The sequence below is a fragment of the Scyliorhinus torazame genome, chromosome 1, assembly GCF_047496885.1.
Source record: "Scyliorhinus torazame isolate Kashiwa2021f chromosome 1, sScyTor2.1, whole genome shotgun sequence".
NCBI classification, from domain to species: domain Eukaryota; kingdom Metazoa; phylum Chordata; class Chondrichthyes; order Carcharhiniformes; family Scyliorhinidae; genus Scyliorhinus; species Scyliorhinus torazame.
The window spans coordinates 415,705,567-415,727,478 of NC_092707.1; the positions used below are offsets into that span (position 1 = coordinate 415,705,567).

At 46.5% G+C, this 21,912-nt stretch overlaps 1 protein-coding gene across 3 annotated transcripts in view; it reads left to right on the top strand.

The window, feature by feature from the left end:
• The window catches only part of ptk2ba (protein tyrosine kinase 2 beta, a), a 505,509-nt gene that overhangs the window by 192,355 nt on the left and 291,242 nt on the right, over positions 1-21,912 (top strand). For all 3 annotated transcript variants that reach the window (XM_072515254.1, XM_072515246.1, XM_072515261.1), the window contains exon 3: positions 5,279-5,457. In XM_072515254.1, the coding sequence (XP_072371355.1) occupies positions 5,279-5,457 (179 nt within the window). The remainder of the gene's footprint in view (positions 1-5,278; positions 5,458-21,912) is intronic.

The following is a 21,912-nucleotide window of genomic DNA, read 5'->3' on the forward strand; positions in this document are numbered from 1 at the left end:
GTACACTCTCTGACCACCTGCTGTATACTCACTGACCACCTGCTGTACACTCACTGACCACCTGCTGTACACTCACTGACCACCTGCTGTATACTCACTGACCATCTGCTGTACACTCACTGACCACCTGCTGTATACTCACTGACCACCTGCTGTATACTCACTGACCACCTGCTGTACACTCACTGACCACCTGCTGTACACTCACTGACCACCTGCTGTACACTCACTGACCACCTGCTGTATACTCCCAGACCCCCTGCTGTACACTCACTGACCACCTGCTGTATACTCACTGACCCCCTGCTGTATACTCACTGACCACCTGCTGTACACTCACTGACCACCTGCTGTATACTCACTGACCCCCTGCTGTACACTCACTGACCCCCTGCTGTATACTCACTGACCACCTGCTGTACACTCACTGACCCCCTGCTGTATACTCACTGACCACCTGCTGTATACTCATTGACCACCTGCTGTACACTCACTGACCACCTGCTGTACACTCACTGACCACCTGCTGTATACTCATTGACCACCTGCTGTACACTCACTGACCATCTGCTGTACACTCATTGACCACTTGCTGTACACTCACTGACCACCTGCTGTACACTCACTGACCCCCTGCTGTATACTCACTGACCACCTGCTGTATACTCACTGACCACCTGCTGTTCACTCACTGACCCCCTGCTGTATACTCACTGACCACCTGCTGTACACTCACTGACCATCTGCTGTATACTCATTGACCACCTGCTGTACACTCACTGACCATCTGCTGTACATTCATTGACCACCTGCTGTACACTCGCTGACCACCTGCTGTACACTCACTGACACCCTGCTGTACACTCACTGACCACCTGCTGTACACTCACTGATCACCTGCTGTACACTCACTGACCACCTGCTGTACACTCACTGACCACCTGCTGTACACTCACTGACCCCCTGCTGTATACTCACTGACCACCTGCTGTACACCCACTGACCACCTGCTGTACACTCACTGACCACCTGCTGTACACTCACTGACCACCTGCTGTCCACTCACTGACCACCTGCTGTATACTCACTGACCACCTGCTGTACACTCACTGATCACCTGCTGTACACTCACTGACCACCTGCTGTACACTCACTGACCACCTGCTGTATACTCACTGACCCCCTGCAGTACACTCACTGACCACCTGCTGTATACTCACTGACCACCTGCTGTACACTCACTGACCACCTGCTGTACACTCACTGACCACCTGCTGTACACTCACTGACCACCTGCTGTACACTCACTGACCACCTGCTGTACACTCACTGACCACCTGCTGTATACTCACTGACCACCTGCTGTACACTCACTGACCACCTGCTGTACACTCACTGACCACCTGCTGTATACTCACTGACCACCTGCTGTACACTCACTGACCACCTGCTGTACACTCACTGACCGCCTGCTGTATACTCACTGACCACCTGCTGTACACTCACTGACCACCTGCTGTATACTCACTGACCCCCTGCTGTACACTCACTGACCACCTACTGTACACTCACTGACCACCTGCTGTACACTCACTGACCACCTGCTGTATACTCACTGACCACCTGCTGTATACTCACTGACCCCCTGCTGTATACTCACTGACCACCTGCTGTATACTCACTGACCACCTGCTGTATACTCACTGACCACCTGCTGTATACTCACTGACCACCTGCTGTATACTCACTGACCACCTGCTGCACACTCACTGACCACCTGCTGTACACTCACTGACCCCCTGCTGTATACTCACTGACCACCTGCTGTACACTCACTGACCACCTGCTGTACACTCACTGACCAACTGCTGTATACTCACTGACCACCTGCTGTATACTCACTGACCACCTGCTGTATACTCACTGACCATCTGCTGTATACTCACTGACCACCTGCTGTATACTCACTGACCACCTGCTGTACACTCACTGACCACCTGCTGTATACTCATTGACCACCTGCTGTACACTCACTGACCATCTGCTGTACACTCATTGACCACTTGCTGTACACTCACTGACCACCTGCTGTACACTCACTGACCCCCTGCTGTATACTCTCTGACCACCTGCTGTATACTCACTGACCACCTGCTGTACACTCACTGACCCCCTGCTGTATACTCACTGACCACCTGCTGTACACTCACTGACCACCTGCTGTATACTCATTGACCACCTGCTGTACACTTACTGACCATCTGCTGTATACTCATTGACCACCTGCTGTACACTCACTGACCACCTGCTGTACACTCACTGACCCCCTGCTGTACACTCACTGACCACCTGCTGTACACTCACTGATCACCTGCTGTACACTCACTGACCACCTGCTGTACACTCACTGACCACCTGCTGTACACTCACTGACCCCCTGCTGTATACTCACTGACCCCCTGCTGTACACCCACTGACCACCTGCTGTACACTCACTGACCACCTGCTGTACACTCACTGACCACCTGCTGTACACTCACTGACCACCTGCTGTACACTCACTGACCACCTGCTGTACACTCACTGACCACCTGCTGTATACTCACTGACCACCTGCTGTACACTCACTGACCACCTGCTGTACACTCACTGACCACCTGCTGTACACTCACTGACCACCTGCTGTACACTCACTGACCACCTGCTGTACACTCACTGACCACCTGCTGTATACTCACTGACCACCTGCTGTACACTCACTGACCACCTGCTGTACACTCACTGACCACCTGCTGTATACTCACTGACCACCTGCTGTACACTCACTGACCACCTGCTGTACACTCACTGACCGCCTGCTGTATACTCACTGACCACCTGCTGTACACTCACTGACCACCTGCTGTATACTCACTGACCCCCTGCTGTACACTCACTGACCACCTGCTGTACACTCACTGACCACCTGCTGTACACGCACTGACCCCCTGCTGTACACTCACTGACCACCTGCTGTACACTCACTGACCCCCTGCTGTACACGCACTGACCACCTGCTGTATACTCACTGACCACCTGCTGTACACGCACTGACCACCTGCTGTACACTCACTGACCACCTGCTGTACACTCACTGACCACCTGCTGTATACTCACTGACGACCTGCTGTAGACTCACTGCCCACCTGCTGTACACTCACTGACCACCTGCTGTATACTCACTGACCATCTGCTGTACACTCACTGACCCCCTGCTGTACACTCACTTACCACCTGCTGTATACTCACTGACCCCCTGCTGTACACTCACTGACCCCCTGCTGTACACTCACTGACCACCTGCTGTACACTGACTGACCACCTGCTGTACACTCACTGACCCCCTGCTGTACACTCACTGACCACCTGCTGTATACTCACTGACCCCCTGCTGTATACTCACTGACCCCCTGCTGTACACTCACTGACCACCTGCTGTACACGCACTGACCACCTGCTGTACACTCACTGACCACCTGCTGTACACTCACTGACCATCTGCTGTATACTCACTGACCACCTGCTGTACACTCACTGACCCCCTGCTGTACACTCACTGACCACCTGCTGTATACTCATTGACCACCTGCTGTATACTCACTGACCATCTGCTGTATACTCACTGACCACCTGCTGTATACTCACTGACCCCCTTCTGTACACTCACTGACCACCTGCTGTACAGTCACTGACCACCTGCTGTACACTCACTGACCACCTGCTGTATACTCACTGACCACCTGCTGTACACGCACTGAATACCTGCTGTACGCTCACTGACCACCTGCTGTACACTCACTGACCACCTGCTGTACACTCACTGACCACCTGCTGTACACTCACTGACCCCCTGCTGTACACTCACTGACCACCTGCTGTACACTCACTGACCACCTGCTGTACACTCACTGACCACCTGCTGTACACTCACTGACCACCTGCTGTACACTCACTGACCACCTGCTGTACACTCACTGACCACCTGCTGTATACTCACTGACCACCTGCTGTACACTCACTCACCACCTGCTGTATACTCACTGACCACCTGCTGTATACTCACTGACCACCTGCTGTACACTCACTCACCACCTGCTGTATACTCACTGACCACCTGCTGTATACTCACTGACCACCTGCTGTACACTCACTCACCACCTGCTGTACACTCACGGACCACCTGCTGTACACTCACTGACCACCTGCTGTACACTCACTGACCACCTGCTGTACACTCACTGACCACCTGCTGTACACTCACTGACCACCTGCTGCACACGCACTGACCACCTGCTGTACACTCACTGACCACCTGCTGTACACGCACTGACCACCTGCTGTATACTCACTGACCACCTGCTGTACACTCACTGACCACCTGCTGTACACTCACTGACCACCTGCTGTACACTCACTGACCACCTGCTGTACACTCACTGACCACCTGCTGTACACTCACTGACCACCTGCTGTATACTCACTGACCCCCTGCTGTATACTCACTGACCACCTGCTGTATACTCACTGACCACCTGCTGTATACTCACTGACCACCTGCTGTATACTCACTGACCACCTGCTGTACACTCACTGACCACCTGCTGTACACTCATTGACCACCTGCTGTATACTCACTGACCACCTGCTGTACACTCACTGACCCCCTGCTGTACACTCACTGACCCCCTGCTGTATACTCACTGACCCCCTGCTGTACACTCACTGACCACCTGCTGTACACTCACTGACAACCTGCTGTACACTCACTGACCATCTGCTGTACACTCACTGACCACCTGCTGTATACTCACTGACCCCCTGCTGTACACTCACTGACCCCCTGCTGTACACTCACTGACCACCTGCTGTACACTCGTCATGCTGGGAGCTACGGAATGTACATCACAGCAGTTCCATAATTCACATGATGCCAAACACATTGTGAAGCAGACCCCTCCTGGTGTTTGAGGAGGAGGGAAATGCTGCTCTGTATAATCTATCCCAGGCAGCAGAGGGACGATGCTCCTGATCAGCAGCTGCAGGGTTTAATAATGGAAGAGGATGAGAGGAATTGTCAGACGGTTGATGCTGTAAACAGCTTGGGGGCATCTGGAGAACACACAGGGTGGTTTCTGTAACAACTGGCTGTCTTACTGTCCCCTAGTCAGGCCAATGATGCGATCTTTTTACCCCAGATAAGGTTGTTAATAATGATTCCAACTGTGCTCTCTACCCACAGGAGATTATTAACACAATATTGGACAGTGGCAGAGTGGGACCCAGTATCGTGTTTAACAGCTGCTATGGACTCAGATTGAAACACCTGAAATCTGATGAAGTATATTGGCTGCACCCTGACCTCACAGTCAACGAGGTTCAGACAAAGTACGAGAGACTTCACCTTGAAGCTGAATGGAGGTATTGGAACTTGTTACAGTCAACGCTGTCTCACTGATCGCATCCGAGAGAAAGGCAGTTCGCATTTTACTTGTACACAGTTGGGGGAATTTGAGGGGAAGGTACATAGAAACTCGGAGCAAATGAAGGTTATTCAGCCACTCGAACCTTCTCTGCCATTGAATAGAATGACGACTCGTCTGACCTCTACCCCACATTCCTGCTGACCCCCGATAACCTTTCACCCTCTTGTTAATCAAGAATCTCTCTCGCTCTGCCTTAAAAATATTCACAGATTCAACTTCCACCGCCTTTTGAGGAAGAGAGTTCCAGAGACTCACCAACCTCGGAGAGAAACAAATTCTCCGTCTTCAATGGGCAACCCCGTATATTTAAACAGCAATTCCCTGGTTCCAGATCCTCCCGCAACATCATCTCCACATCCGCTCTGTCAATACCCCTCAGGATCTTAAAGGTTCCAATCAAGTTCCACCTCACTCTTCTAAACTCCACTGGATACAAACCTAAACTCCCTAACTTTTCCTCATCTGACAACCCGCCCATTCCTGCTATTAGTCTGGTAAACCTTCCCCGGGGTTGACAGGAATGTGTGGTTGAGGTGACAGCCAGTAGAATGGCTGGGGGGCAGGCTCAAGGGGTCGAATGGTCTCCTAACTGGTTAGTTCATACCTTAAACTCCTGCAGTATATTCCACTCACACCTGGGTATCTGTTATTCGAGATATAACCCTTTCACCAAACCCCTCGATTAGATTACAGTCTGTAACTCACTCCCGGGTATCTGTTATTCTATATATAAACCACCCCGAACCCCTCGATTAGATTCCAGTCTGTAACTCACTCCCGGGTATCTGTTATTCTATATATAAACCGCCCGAACCCCTCAATTAGATTCCAGTCTGTAACTCACTCCCGGGTATCTGTTATTCTATATATAAACCACCCCGAACCCCTCGATTAGATTCCAGTCGGTAACTCCCTCCCGGGTATCTGTTATTCTATATATATGATGTGGAGATGCTGGCGTTGGACTGGGGTGAGCACAGTACGAAGTCTTACAACACCAGGTTAAAGTCCAACTGGTTTGTTTCGATGTCACTAGCTTTCGGAGCGCTGCTCCTTCCTCAGGTGAATGAAGAGGTATGTTCCAGAAACACATATACAGACAAATTCAAAGATGCCAAACAATGCTAGGAATGCAACCATTAGCAGGTGATTAAATCTTTACAGATCCAGAGATGGGGTAACCCCAGGTTAAAGAGGTGTGAATTGTATCAAGCAGGACAGTTGGTAGGATTTCGCAGGCCAGATGGTTGGGGATGAATGTAATGTGACATGAATCCCAGGTCCCGGTTGAGGCCGCACTCATGTGTGCGGAACTTGGCTATAAGTTTCTGCTCGGCGATTCTGCGTTGTCGCGGGACCTGAAGGCCGCCTTGGTGAACGCTTACCCGGAGATCAGAGGCTGAATGCCCTTGACTGCTGAAGTGTTCCCCGACTGGAAGGGAACATTCCTGCCTGGTGATTGTTGCGCGATGGCCGTTCATTCGTTGTCGCAGCGTCTGCATGGTCTCGCCAATGTACCACGCTTCGGGACATCCTTTCCTGCAGCGTATGAGGTAGACAACGTTGGCCGAGTCGCACGAGTATGTACCGCGTACCTGGTGGGTGGTGTTCTCACGTGTAATAGTGGTATCCATGTCGATGATCTGGCACGTCTTGCAGAGATTGCCATGGCAGGGTTGTGTGGTGTCGTGGTCACTGTTCTGAAGACTGGGTAGTTTGCTGCAGAGGGCTCAATTTCTGCACCACCACCAAAATGGACCCCATCAGTCTCGCGGCAGACACGGAGGAATTCATCAGGCGAATGAGGCTCCGGGAATTCTTCCACAGACCCCAGGTATCTGTTATTCTATATATAAACCACCCCGAAGCCCTCGATTAGATTCCAGTCTGTAACTCACTCCCGGGTATCTGTTATTCTATATATAAACCACCCTGAACCCCTCGATTAGATTCCAGTCTGTAACTCACTCCCGGGTATCTGTTATTCTATATATAAACCACCCTGAACCCCTCGATTAGATTCCAGTCTGTAACTCAGTCCCGGGTATCTGTTATTCTATATATAAACCACCCTGAACCCCTCGATTAGATTCCAGTCTGTAACTCACTCCCGGGTATCTGTTATTCTATATATAAACCACCCCGAACCCTTCGATTAGATTCCAGTCGGTAACTCACTCCCGGGTATCTGTTATTCTATATATAAACCGCTCCGAACCCCTCGATTAGATTCCAGTCTGTAACTCACTCCCAGGTATCAGTTATTCCATATATAAACCACCCTGAACCCCTCGATTAGATTGCAGTCTGTAACTCACTCCCGGGTGTCTGTTATTCTATATATAAACCACCCTGAACCCCTCGATTAGATTCCAGTCTGTAACTCACTCCCGGGTATCTGTTATTCTATATATAAACCACCCCGAACCCTTCGATTAGATTCCAGTCTGTAACTCACTCCCAGGTATCTGTTATTCTATATATAAACCACCCTGAACCCCTCGATTACATTACAGTCTGTAACTCACTCCCGGGTATCTGTTATTCTCCATAAACCACCCCGAAACCCTCGATTAGATTCCAGTCGGTAACTCACTCCCGGATATCTGCTATTCTATATATAAACCACCCGGAAACCATTGACTAGATTCCAGTCGGTAACTCACTCCCAGGTATCTGTTATTCTATATATAAACCACCCTGAACCCCTCGATTAGATTCCAGTCTGTAAATTACTCGCGGGTATTTGTTATTCTATATATAAACCACCCCAAAGCCCTCGATTAGATTACAGTCTGTAACTCACTCCCGGGTATCTGTTATTCTATATATAAACCACCCTGAACCCCTCGATTAGATTCCAGTCTGTAACTCACTCCCGGGTATCTGTTATTCTATATATAAACCACCCGGAAACCCTCGATTAGATTCCAGTCATTAACTAACTCCCGGGTATCTGTTATTCTATATATAAACCACCCTGAACCCTTCGATTAGATTCCAGTCTGTAACTCACTCCCAGGTATCTGTTATTCTATATATAAACCACCCTGAACCCCTCGATTAGATTCCAGTCTGTAACTCACTCCCAGGTATCTGTTATTCCATATATAAACCACCCTGAACCCCTCGATTAGATTTCAGTCTGTAACTCACTCCCGGGTGTCTGTTATTCTATATATAAACCACCCCAACCCCTCGATTAGATTCCAGTCTGTAACTCACTCCCGGGTATCTGTTATTCTAATTATAAACCACCCTGAACCCCTCGATTAGATTCCAGTCTGTAACTCAATCCCGGGTATCTGTTATTCTGTATATAAACCACCCCGAACCCCTCGATTAGATTCCAGTCTGTAACTCACTCTCGGGTATCTGTTATTCTGTATATAAACCACCCCGAACCCCTCGATTAGATTCCAGTCTGTTACTCACTCCCGGGTATCTGTTATTCTATATATAAACCACCCCGAACCCCTCGATTAGATTCCAGTCTGTAACTTACTCCCGGGTATCTGCTATTCTATATATAAACCACCCTGAACCCCTCGATTAGATTCCAGTCTGTAACTCACTCCCGGGTATCTGTTATTCTATATATAAACCACCCCGAACCCTTCGATTAGATTCCAGTCTGTAACTCACTCCCAGGTATCTGTTATTCTATATATAAACCACCCTGAACCCCTCGATTACATTACAGTCTGTAACTCACTCCCGGGTATCTGTTATTCTCCATAAACCACCCCGAACCCTTCGATTAGATTCCAGCCTGTAACTCCCTCCCGGGTATCTGTTATTCTATTTCTAAACGTCCCCGAACCCCTCAATTAGATTCCTGTCTGTAACTCACTCCCGAGTATATGTTATTCTATATATAAACCACCTCGAACCCCTCGATTAAATTCCAGTCTGTAACTCACTCCCGAGTATCTGTGATTCTATATATAAACCACCCCGAACCCCTCGATTAGATTCCAGTCTGTAACTCACTCCCGGGTATCTGTTATTCTATATATAAACCGCCCCGAACCCCTCGATTAGATTCCAGTCTGTAACTCACTCCCAGGTATCTGTTATTCTATATATAAACCACCCCGAACCCCTCGATTAGATTCCAGTCTGTATCTCACTCCCGGGTCTCTGTTATTCTATATTTTTTCCACCCCGAACCTCTCGATTAGATTCCAGTCTGTAACTCACTCCCGAGTATCTGTTATTCTATATACAAACCACCCCAAACCCCTCGATTAGATTCCAGTCTGAAACTCACTCCCGGGAATCTGTTATTCTATATATAAACCACCCTGAACCCCTCGATTAGATTCCAGTCTGTAACTCACTCCCGGGTATCTGTTATTCTATTTCTAAACCACCCTGAACCCCTCGATTAGATTCCAGTCTGTAACTCACTCCCGGGTATCTGCTATTCTATATATAAACCACCCCGAACCACTCGATTAGATTCCAGTCTGTAACTTACTCCCGGGTATCTGCTATTCTATATATAAACCACCCCGAACCCCTCGATTAGATTCCAGTCTGTAACTCACTCCCGGGTATCTGTTATTCTATATATAAACCACCCCGAACCCCTCGATTAGATTCCAGTCTGTAACTCACTCCCGGGTATTTGTTATTCTATATATCAACCGCCCCGAACCCCTCGATTAGATTCCAGTCTGTAACTCACTCCCGGGTATCTGTTATTCTATATACAAACCGCCCCGAACCCCCGATTAGATTCCAGTCTGTAACTCACTCCCAGGTATCTGTTATTCTATATATAAACCACCCCGAACCCCTCGATTAGATTCCAGTCTGTAAATCACTCGCGGGTATTTGTTATTCTATATATAAACCACCCCGAAGCCCTCGATTAGATTACAGTCTGTAACTCACTCCTGGGTATCTGTTATTATATATATAAACCACCCTGAACCCCTCGATTAGATTCCAGTCTGTAACTCACTCCCGGGTATCTGTTATTCTATATATAAACCACCCGGAAACCCTCGATTAGATTCCAGTCTGTAACTAACTCCCGGGTATCTGTTATTCTATATATAAACCACCCCAACCCCTCGATTAGATTCCAGTCTGTAACTCACTCCCGGGTATCTGTTATTCTAATTATAAACCACCCTGAACCCCTCGATTAGATTCCAGTCTGTAACTCAATCCCGGGTATCTGTTATTCTGTATATAAACCACCCCGAACCCCTCGATTAGATTCCAGTCTGTAACTCACTCTCGGGTATCTGTTATTCTGTATATAAACCACCCCGAACCCCTCGATTAGATTCCAGTCTGTTACTCACTCCCGGGTATCTGTTATTCTATATATAAACCACCCCGAACCCCTCGATTAGATTCCAGTCTGTAACTTACTCCCGGGTATCTGCTATTCTATATATAAACCACCCTGAACCCCTCGATTAGATTCCAGTCTGTAACTCACTCCCGGGTATCTGTTATTCTATATATAAACCACCCCGAACCCTTCGATTAGATTCCAGTCTGTAACTCACTCCCAGGTATCTGTTATTCTATATATAAACCACCCTGAACCCCTCGATTACATTACAGTCTGTAACTCACTCCCGGGTATCTGTTATTCTCCATAAACCACCCCGAACCCTTCGATTAGATTCCAGCCTGTAACTCCCTCCCGGGTATCTGTTATTCTATTTCTAAACGTCCCCGAACCCCTCAATTAGATTCCTGTCTGTAACTCACTCCCGAGTATATGTTATTCTATATATAAACCACCCCGAACCCCTCGATTAAATTCCAGTCTGTAACTCACTCCCGAGTATCTGTGATTCTATATATAAACCACCCCGAACCCCTCGATTAGATTCCAGTCTGTAACTCACTCCCGGGTATCTGTTATTCTATATATAAACCGCCCCGAACCCCTCGATTAGATTCCAGTCTGTAACTCACTCCCAGGTATCTGTTATTCTATATATAAACCACCCCGAACCCCTCGATTAGATTCCAGTCTGTATCTCACTCCCGGGTCTCTGTTATTCTATATTTTTTCCACCCCGAACCTCTCGATTAGATTCCAGTCTGTAACTCACTCCCGAGTATCTGTTATTCTATATACAAACCACCCCAAACCCCTCGATTAGATTCCAGTCTGAAACTCACTCCCGGGAATCTGTTATTCTATATATAAACCACCCTGAACCCCTCGATTAGATTCCAGTCTGTAACTCACTCCCGGGTATCTGTTATTCTATTTCTAAACCACCCTGAACCCCTCGATTAGATTCCAGTCTGTAACTCACTCCCGGGTATCTGCTATTCTATATATAAACCACCCCGAACCACTCGATTAGATTCCAGTCTGTAACTTACTCCCGGGTATCTGCTATTCTATATATAAACCACCCCGAACCCCTCGATTAGATTCCAGTCTGTAACTCACTCCGGGGGTATCTGTTATTCTATATATAAACCACCCCGAACCCCTCGATTAGATTCCAGTCTGTAACTCACTCCCGGGTATCTGTTATTCTATATATAAACCGCCCCGAACCCCTCGATTAGATTCCAGTCTGTAACTCACTCCCGGGTATCTGTTATTCTATATACAAACCGCCCCGAACCCCCGATTAGATTCCAGTCTGTAACTCACTCCCAGGTATCTGTTATTCTATATATAAACCACCACGAACCCCTCGATTAGATTCCAGTCTGTAAATCACTCGCGGGTATTTGTTATTCTATATATAAACCACCCCGAAGCCCTCGATTAGATTACAGTCTGTAACTCACTCCTGGGTATCTGTTATTATATATATAAACCACCCTGAACCCCTCGATTAGATTCCAGTCTGTAACTCACTCCCGGGTATCTGTTATTTTATATATAAACCACCCGGAAACCCTCGATTAGATTCCAGTCTGTAACTAACTCCCGGGTATCTGTTATTCTATATATAAACGACCCCGAACCCTTCGATTAGATTCCAGTCTGTAACTCACTCCCGGGTATCTGTTATACTATATATAAACCACCCCGAACCCTTCGATTATATTCCAGTCTGTAACTCACTCCCAGGTATCTGTTATTCTATATATAAACCACCCTGAACCCCTCGATTAGATTCCAGTCTGTAACTCACTCCCAGGTATCTGTTATTCCATATATAAACCACCCTGAACCCCTCAATTAGATTCCAGTCTGTAACTCACTCCCGGGTGTCTGTTATTCTATATATAAACCACCCTGAACCCCTCGATTAGATTCCAGTCTGTAATTCACTCCCGGGTATCTGTTATTCTATATATAAACCACCCCGAACCCTTCGATTAGATTCCAGTCTGTAACTCACTCCCAGGTATCTGTTATTCTATATATAAACCACCCTGAACCCCTCGATTACATTACAGTCTGTAACTCACTCCCGGGTATCTGTTATTCTCCATAAACCACCCCGAACCCTTCGATTAGATTCCAGCCTGTAACTCCCTCCCGGGTATCTGTTATTCTATTTCTAAACGTCCCCGAACCCCTCGATTAGATTCCAGTCTGTAACTCAATCCCGGGTATCTGTTATTCTGTATATAAACCACCCCGAACCCCTCGATTAGATTCCAGTCTGTAACTCACTCTCGGGTATCTGTTATTCTGTATATAAACCACCCCGAACCCCTCGATTAGATTCCAGTCTGTTACTCACTCCCGGGTATCTGTTATTCTATATATAAACCACCTCGAACCCCTCGATTAGATTCCAGTCTGTAACTTACTCCCGGGTATCTGCTATTCTATATATAAACCACCCTGAACCCCTCGATTAGATTCCAGTCTGTAACTCACTCCCGGGTATCTGTTATTCTATATATAAACCACCCCGAACCCTTCGATTAGATTCCAGTCTGTAACTCACTCCCAGGTATCTGTTATTCTATATATAAACCACCCTGAACCCCTCGATTACATTACAGTCTGTAACTCACTCCCGGGTATCTGTTATTCTCCATAAACCACCCCGAACCCTTCGATTAGATTCCAGCCTGTAACTCCCTCCCGGGTATCTGTTATTCTATTTCTAAACGTCCCCGAACCCCTCAATTAGATTCCTGTCTGTAACTCACTCCCGAGTATATGTTATTCTATATATAAACCACCCCGAACCCCTCGATTAAATTCCAGTCTGTAACTCACTCCCGAGTATCTGTGATTCTATATATAAACCACCCCGAACCCCTCGATTAGATTCCAGTCTGTAACTCACTCCCGGGTATCTGTTATTCTATATATAAACCGCCCCGAACCCCTCGATTAGATTCCATTCTGTAACTCACTCCCAGGTATCTGTTATTCTATATATAAACCACCCCGAACCCCTCGATTAGATTCCAGTCTGTATCTCACTCCCGGGTCTCTGTTATTCTATATTTTTTCCACCCCGAACCTCTCGATTAGATTCCAGTCTGTAACTCACTCCCGAGTATCTGTTATTCTATATACAAACCACCCCAAACCCCTCGATTAGATTCCAGTCTGAAACTCACTCCCGGGAATCTGTTATTCTATATATAAACCACCCTGAACCCCTCGATTAGATTCCAGTCTGTAACTCACTCCCGGGTATCTGTTATTCTATTTCTAAACCACCCTGAACCCCTCGATTAGATTCCAGTCTGTAACTCACTCCCGGGTATCTGCTATTCTATATATAAACCACCCCGAACCACTCGATTAGATTCCAGTCTGTAACTTACTCCCGGGTATCTGCTATTCTATATATAAACCACCCCGAACCCCTCGATTAGATTCCAGTCTGTAACTCACTCCCGGGTATCTGTTATTCTATATATAAACCACCCCGAACCCCTCGATTAGATTCCAGTCTGTACCTCACTCCCGGGTATCTGTTATTCTATATATAAACCGCCCCGAACCCCTCGATTAGATTCCAGTCTGTAACTCACTCCCGGGTATCTGTTATTCTATATACAAACCGCCCCGAACCCCCGATTAGATTCCAGTCTGTAACTCACTCCCAGGTATCTGTTATTCTATATATAAACCACCCCGAACCCCTCGATTAGATTCCAGTCTGTAAATCACTCGCGGGTATTTGTTATTCTATATATAAACCACCCCGAAGCCCTCGATTAGATTACAGTCTGTAACTCACTCCTGGGTATCTGTTATTATATATATAAACCACCCTGAACCCCTCGATTAGATTCCAGTCTGTAACTCACTCCCGGGTATCTGTTATTTTATATATAAACCACCCGGAAACCCTCGATTAGATTCCAGTCTGTAACTAACTCCCGGGTATCTGTTATTCTATATATAAACCACCCCGAACCCTTCGATTAGATTCCAGTCTGTAACTCACTCCCGGGTATCTGTTATACTATATATAAACCACCCCGAACCCTTCGATTATATTCCAGTCTGTAACTCACTCCCAGGTATCTGTTATTCTATATATAAACCACCCTGAACCCCTCGATTAGATTCCAGTCTGTAACTCACTCCCGGGTATCTGTTATTCTATATATAAACCACCCCGAACCCTTCGATTAGATTCCAGTCTGTAACTCACTCCCAGGTATCTGTTATTCTATATATAAACCACCCTGAACCCCTCGATTACATTACAGTCTGTAACTCACTCCCGGGTATCTGTTATTCTCCATAAACCACCCCGAACCCTTCGATTAGATTCCAGCCTGTAACTCCCTCCCGGGTATCTGTTATTCTATTTCTAAACGTCCCCGAACCCCTCAATTAGATTCCTGTCTGTAACTCACTCCCGAGTATATGTTATTCTATATATAAACCACCCCGAACCCCTCGATTAAATTCCAGTCTGTAACTCACTCCCGAGTATCTGTGATTCTATATATAAACCACCCCGAACCCCTCGATTAGATTCCAGTCTGTAACTCACTCCCGGGTATCTGTTATTCTATATATAAACCGCCCCGAACCCCTCGATTAGATTCCAGTCTGTAACTAACTCCCAGGTATCTGTTATTCTATATATAAACCACCCCGAACCCCTCGATTAGATTCCAGTCTGTATCTCACTCCCGGGTCTCTGTTATTCTATATTTTTTCCACCCCGAACCTCTCGATTAGATTCCAGTCTGTAACTCACTCCCGAGTATCTGTTATTCTATATACAAACCACCCCAAACCCCTCGATTAGATTCCAGTCTGAAACTCACTCCCGGGAATCTGTTATTCTATATATAAACCACCCTGAACCCCTCGATTAGATTCCAGTCTGTAACTCACTCCCGGGTATCTGTTATTCTATTTCTAAACCACCCTGAACCCCTCGATTAGATTCCAGTCTGTAACTCACTCCCGGGTATCTGCTATTCTATATATAAACCACCCCGAACCACTCGATTAGATTCCAGTCTGTAACTTACTCCCGGGTATCTGCTATTCTATATATAAACCACCCCGAACCCCTCGATTAGATTCCAGTCTGTAACTCACTCCCGGTTATCTGTTATTCTATATATAAACCACCCCGAACCCCTCGATTAGATTCCAGTCTGTAACTCACTCCCGGGTATCTGTTATTCTATATATAAACCGCCCCGAACCCCTCGATTAGATTCCAGTCTGTAACTCACTCCCGGGTATCTGTTATTCTATATACAAACCGCCCCGAACCCCCGATTAGATTCCAGTCTGTAACTCACTCCCAGGTATCTGTTATTCTATATATAAACCACCCCGAACCCCTCGATTAGATTCCAGTCTGTAAATCACTCGCGGGTATTTGTTATTCTATATATAAACCACCCCGAAGCCCTCGATTAGATTACAGTCTGTAACTCACTCCTGGGTATCTGTTATTATATATATAAACCACCCTGAACCCCTCGATTAGATTCCAGTCTGTAACTCACTCCCGGGTATCTGTTATTTTATATATAAACCACCCGGAAACCCTCGATTAGATTCCAGTCTGTAACTAACTCCCGGGTATCTGTTATTCTATATATAAACCACCCCGAACCCTTCGATTAGATTCCAGTCTGTAACTCACTCTCGGGTATCTGTTATACTATATATAAACCACCCCGAACCCTTCGATTATATTCCAGTCTGTAACTCACTCCCAGGTATCTGTTATTCTATATATAAACCACCCTGAACCCCTCGATTAGATTCCAGTCTGTAACTCACTCCCAGGTATCTGTTATTCCATATATAAACCACCCTGAACCCCTCAATTAGATTCCAGTCTGTAACTCACTCCCGGGTGTCTGTTATTCTATATATAAACCACCCTGAACCCCTCGATTAGATTCCAGTCTGTAATTCACTCCCGGGTATCTGTTATTCTATATATAAACCACCCCGAACCCTTCGATTAGATTCCAGTCTGTAACTCACTCCCAGGTATCTGTTATTCTATATATAAACCACCCTGAACCCCTCGATTACATTACAGTCTGTAACTCACTCCCGGGTATCTGTTATTCTCCATAAACCACCCCGAACCCTTCGATTAGATTCCAGCCTGTAACTCCCTCCCGGGTATCTGTTATTCTATTTCTAAACGTCCCCGAACCCCTCAATTAGATTCCTGTCTGTAACTCACTCCCGAGTATATGTTATTCTATATATAAACCACCCCGAACCCCTCGATTAAATTCCAGTCTGTAACTCACTCCCGAGTATCTGTGATTCTATATATGAACCACCCCGAACCCTTCGATTAGATTCCAGTCTGCAACTCACTCCCGGGTATCTGTTATTCTATATATAAACCGCCCCGAACCCCTCGATTAGATTCCAGTCTGTAACTCACTCCCGGGTATCTGTTATTCTATATATAAACCGCCCCGAACCCCTCGATTAGATTCCAGTCTGTAACTCACTCCCAGGTGTCTGTTATTCTATATATAAACCACCCCGAACCCCTCGATTAGATTCCAGTCGGTAACTCCCTCCCGGGTATCTGTTATTCTATATATAAACCGCCCCGAACCCCTCGATTAGATTCCAGTCTGTAACTCACTCCCGGGTATCTGTTATTCTATATATAAACCGCCCCGAACCCCTCGATTAGATTCCAGTCTGTAACTCCCTCCCGGGTATCTGTTATTCTATATATATGATGTGGAGATGCTGGCGTTGGACTGGGGTGAGCACAGTACGAAGTCTTACAACACCAGGTTAAAGTCCAACTGGTTTGTTTCGATGTCACTAGCTTTCGGAGCGCTGCTCCTTCCTCAGGTGAATGAAGAGGTATGTTCCAGAAACACATATACAGACAAATTCAAAGATGCCAAACAATGCTAGGAATGCAACCATTAGCAGGTGATTAAATCTTTACAGATCCAGAGATGGGGTAACCCCAGGTTAAAGAGGTGTGAATTGTATCAAGCAGGACAGTTGGTAGGATTTCGCAGGCCAGATGGTTGGGGATGAATGTAATGCGACATGAATCCCAGGTCCCGGTTGAGGCCGCACTCATGTGTGCGGAACTTGGCTATAAGTTTCTGCTCGGCGATTCTGCGTTGTCGCGCGTCCTGAAGGCCGCCTTGGAGAACGCTTACCCGGAGATCAGAGGCTGAATGCCCTTGACTGCTGAAGTGTTCCCCGACTGGAAGGGAACATTCCTGCCTGGTGATTGTTGCGCGATGGCCGTTCATTCGTTGTCGCAGCGTCTGCATGGTCTCGCCAATGTACCACGCTTCGGACATCCTTTCCTGCAGCGTATGAGGTAGACAACATTGGCCGAGTCGCACGAGTATGTACCGCGTACCTGGTGGGTGGTGTTCTCACGTGTAATAGTGGTATCCATGTCGATGATCTGGCACGTCTTGCAGAGATTGCCATGGCAGGGTTGTGTGGTGTCGTGGTCACTGTTCTGAAGACTGGGTGGTTTGCTGCAGAGGGCTCAATTTCTGCACCACCACCAAAATGGACCCCATCAGTCTCGCGGCAGACACGGAGGAATTCATCAGGCGAATGAGGCTCCGGGAATTCTTCCACAGACCCCAGGTATCTGTTATTCTATATATAAACCACCCTGAACCCCTCGATTAGATTCCAGTCTGTAACTCACTCGCGGGTGTTTGTTATTCTATATATAAACCACCCCGAAGCCCTCGATTAGATTCCAGTCTGTAACTCACTCCTAGGTATCTGTTATTCTATATATAAACCACCCCGAACCCCTCGATTAGATTCCAGTCTGTAACTCACTCCCGGGTATCTGTTATTCTATATATAAACCACCCTGAACCCCTCGATTAGATTCCAGTCTGTAACTCACTCCCGGGTATCTGTTATTCTATATGTAAACCACCCTGAAATCCTCGATTAGATTCCAGTCTGTAACTCACTCCCGGGTATCTGTTATTCCATATATAAACCACCCTGAACCCCTCGATTAGATTCCAGTCTGTAACTCACTCCCAGGTATCTGTTATTCCATATATAAACCACCCTGAACCCCTCGATTAGATTCCAGTCTGTAACTCACTCCCGGGTGTCTGTTATTCTATATATAAACCACCCTGAACCCCTCGATTAGATTCCAGTCTGTAACTCACTCCCGGGTATCTGTTATTCTATATATAAACCACCCCGAACCCTTCGATTAGATTCCAGTCGGTAACTCACTCCCGTGTATCTGTTATTCTATATATAAACCGCCCCGAACCCCTCGATTAGATTCCAGTCTGTAACTCACTCCCAGGTATCTGTTATTCCATATATAAACCACCCTGAACCCCTCGATTAGATTCCAGTCTGTAACTCACTCCCGGGTGTCTGTTATTCTATATATAAACCACCCTGAACCCCTCGATTAGATTCCAGTCTGTAACTCACTCCCGGGTATCTGTTATTCTATATATAAACCACCCCGAACCCTTCGATTAGATTCCAGTCTGTAACTCACTCCCAGGTATCTGTTATTCTATATATAAACCACCCTGAACCCCTCGATTACATTACAGTCTGTAACTCACTCCCGGGTATCTGTTATTCTCCATAAACCACCCCGAACCCCTCGATTAGATTCCAGTCGGTAACTCACTCCCGGATATCTGCTATTCTATATATAAACCACCGGGAAACCATTGACTAGATTCCAGTCGGTAACTCACTCCCAGGTATCTGTTATTCTATATATAAACCACCCTGAACCCCTCGATTAGATTCCAGTCTGTAAATCACTCGCGGGTATTTGTTATTCTATATTTAAACCACCCCGAAGCCCTCGATTAGATTACAGTCTGTAACTCACTCCCGGGTATCTGTTATTCTATATATAAACCACCCTGAACCCCTCGATTAGATTCTAGTCTGTAACTCACTCCCGGGTATCTGTTATTCTATATATAAACCACCCGGAAACCCTCGATTAGATTCCAGTCTGTAACTAACTCCCGGGTATCTGTTATTCTATATATAAACCACCCCGAACCCTTCGATTAGATTCCAGTCTGTAACTCACTCCCGGGTATCTGTTATACTATATATAAACCACCCCGAACCCTTCGATTAGATTCCAGTCTGTAACTCACTCCCAGGTATCTGTTATTCTATATATAAACCACCCTGAACCCCTCGATTAGATTCCAGTCTGTAACTCACTCCCAGGTATCTGTTATTCCATATATAAACCACCCTGAACCCCTCGATTAGATTTCAGTCTGTAACTCACTCCCGGGTGTCTGTTATTCTATATATAAACCACCCTGAACCCCTCGATTAGATTCCAGTCTGTAACTCACTCCCGGGTATCTGTTATTCTATATATAAACCACCCCGAACCCTTCGATTAGATTCCAGTCTGTAACTCACTCCCAGGTATCTGTTATTCTATATATAAACCACCCTGAACCCCTCGATTACATTACAGTCTGTAACTCACTCCCGGGTATCTGTTATTCTCCATAAACCACCCCGAACCCTTCGATTAGATTCCAGCCTGTAACTCCCTCCCGGGTATCTGTTATTCTATTTCTAAACGTCCCCGAACCCCTCAATTAGATTCCTGTCTGTAACTCACTCCCGAGTATATGTTATTCTATATATAAACCACCCCGAACCCCTCGATTAAATTCCAGTCTGTAACTCACTCCCGAGTATCTGTGATTCTATATATAAACCAACCCGAACCCCTCGATTAGATTCCAGTCTGTAACTCACTCCCGGGTATCTGTTATTCTATATATAAACCGCCCCGAACCCCTCGATTAGATTCCAGTCTGTAACTCACTCCCAGGTATCTGTTATTCTATATATAAACCACCCCGAACCCCTCGATTAGATTCCAGTCTGTATCTCACTCCCGGGTCTCTGTTATTCTATATTTTTTCCACCCCGAACCTCTCGATTAGATTCCAGTCTGTAACTCACTCCCGGGTATCTGTTATTCTATATATAAACCACCCCGAACCCCTCGATTAGATTCCAGTCTGTAACTCACTCCCGGGTATCTGTTATTCTATATATAAACCGCCCCGAACCCCTCGATTAGATTCCAGTCTGTAACTCACTCCCGGGTATCTGTTATACTATATATAAACCACCCCGAACCCTTCGATTAGATTCCAGTCTGTAACTCACTCCCAGGTATCTGTTATTCTATATATAAACCACCCTGAACCCCTCTATTAGATTCCAGTCTGTAACTCACTCCCAGGTATCTGTTATTCCATATATAAACCACCCTGAACCCCTCGATTAGTTTCCAGTCTGTAACTCGCTCCCGGGTGTCTGTTATTCTATATATAAACCACCCTGAACCCCTCGATTAGATTCCAGTCTGTAACTCACTCCCGGGTATCTGTTATTCTATATATAAACCACCCCGAACCCTTCGATTAGATTCCAGTCTGTAACTCACTCCCAGGTATCTGTTATTCTATATATAAACCACCCCGAACCCCTCGATTAGATTCCAGTCTGTAACTCACTCCCGGGTATCTGTTATTCTATATATAAACCGCCCCGAACCCCTCGATTAGATTCCAGTCTGTAACTCACTCCCAGGTATCTGTTATTCTATATATAAACCACCCCGAACCCCTCGATTAGATTCCAGTCTGTAACTCACTCCCAGGTATCTGTTATTCTATATATAAACCACCCCGAACCCCTCGATTAGATTCCAGTCTGTAACTCACTCCCGGGTATCTGTTATTCTATATATAAACCGCCCCGAACCCCTCGATTAGATTCCAGTCTGTAACTCACTCCCAGGTATCTGTTATTCTATATATAAACCACCCCGAACCCCTCGATTAGATTCCAGTCTGTATCTCACTCCCGGGTCTCTGTTATTCTATATTTTTTCCACCCCGAACCTCTCGATTAGATTCCAGTCTGTAACTCACTCCCGAGTATCTGTTATTCTAT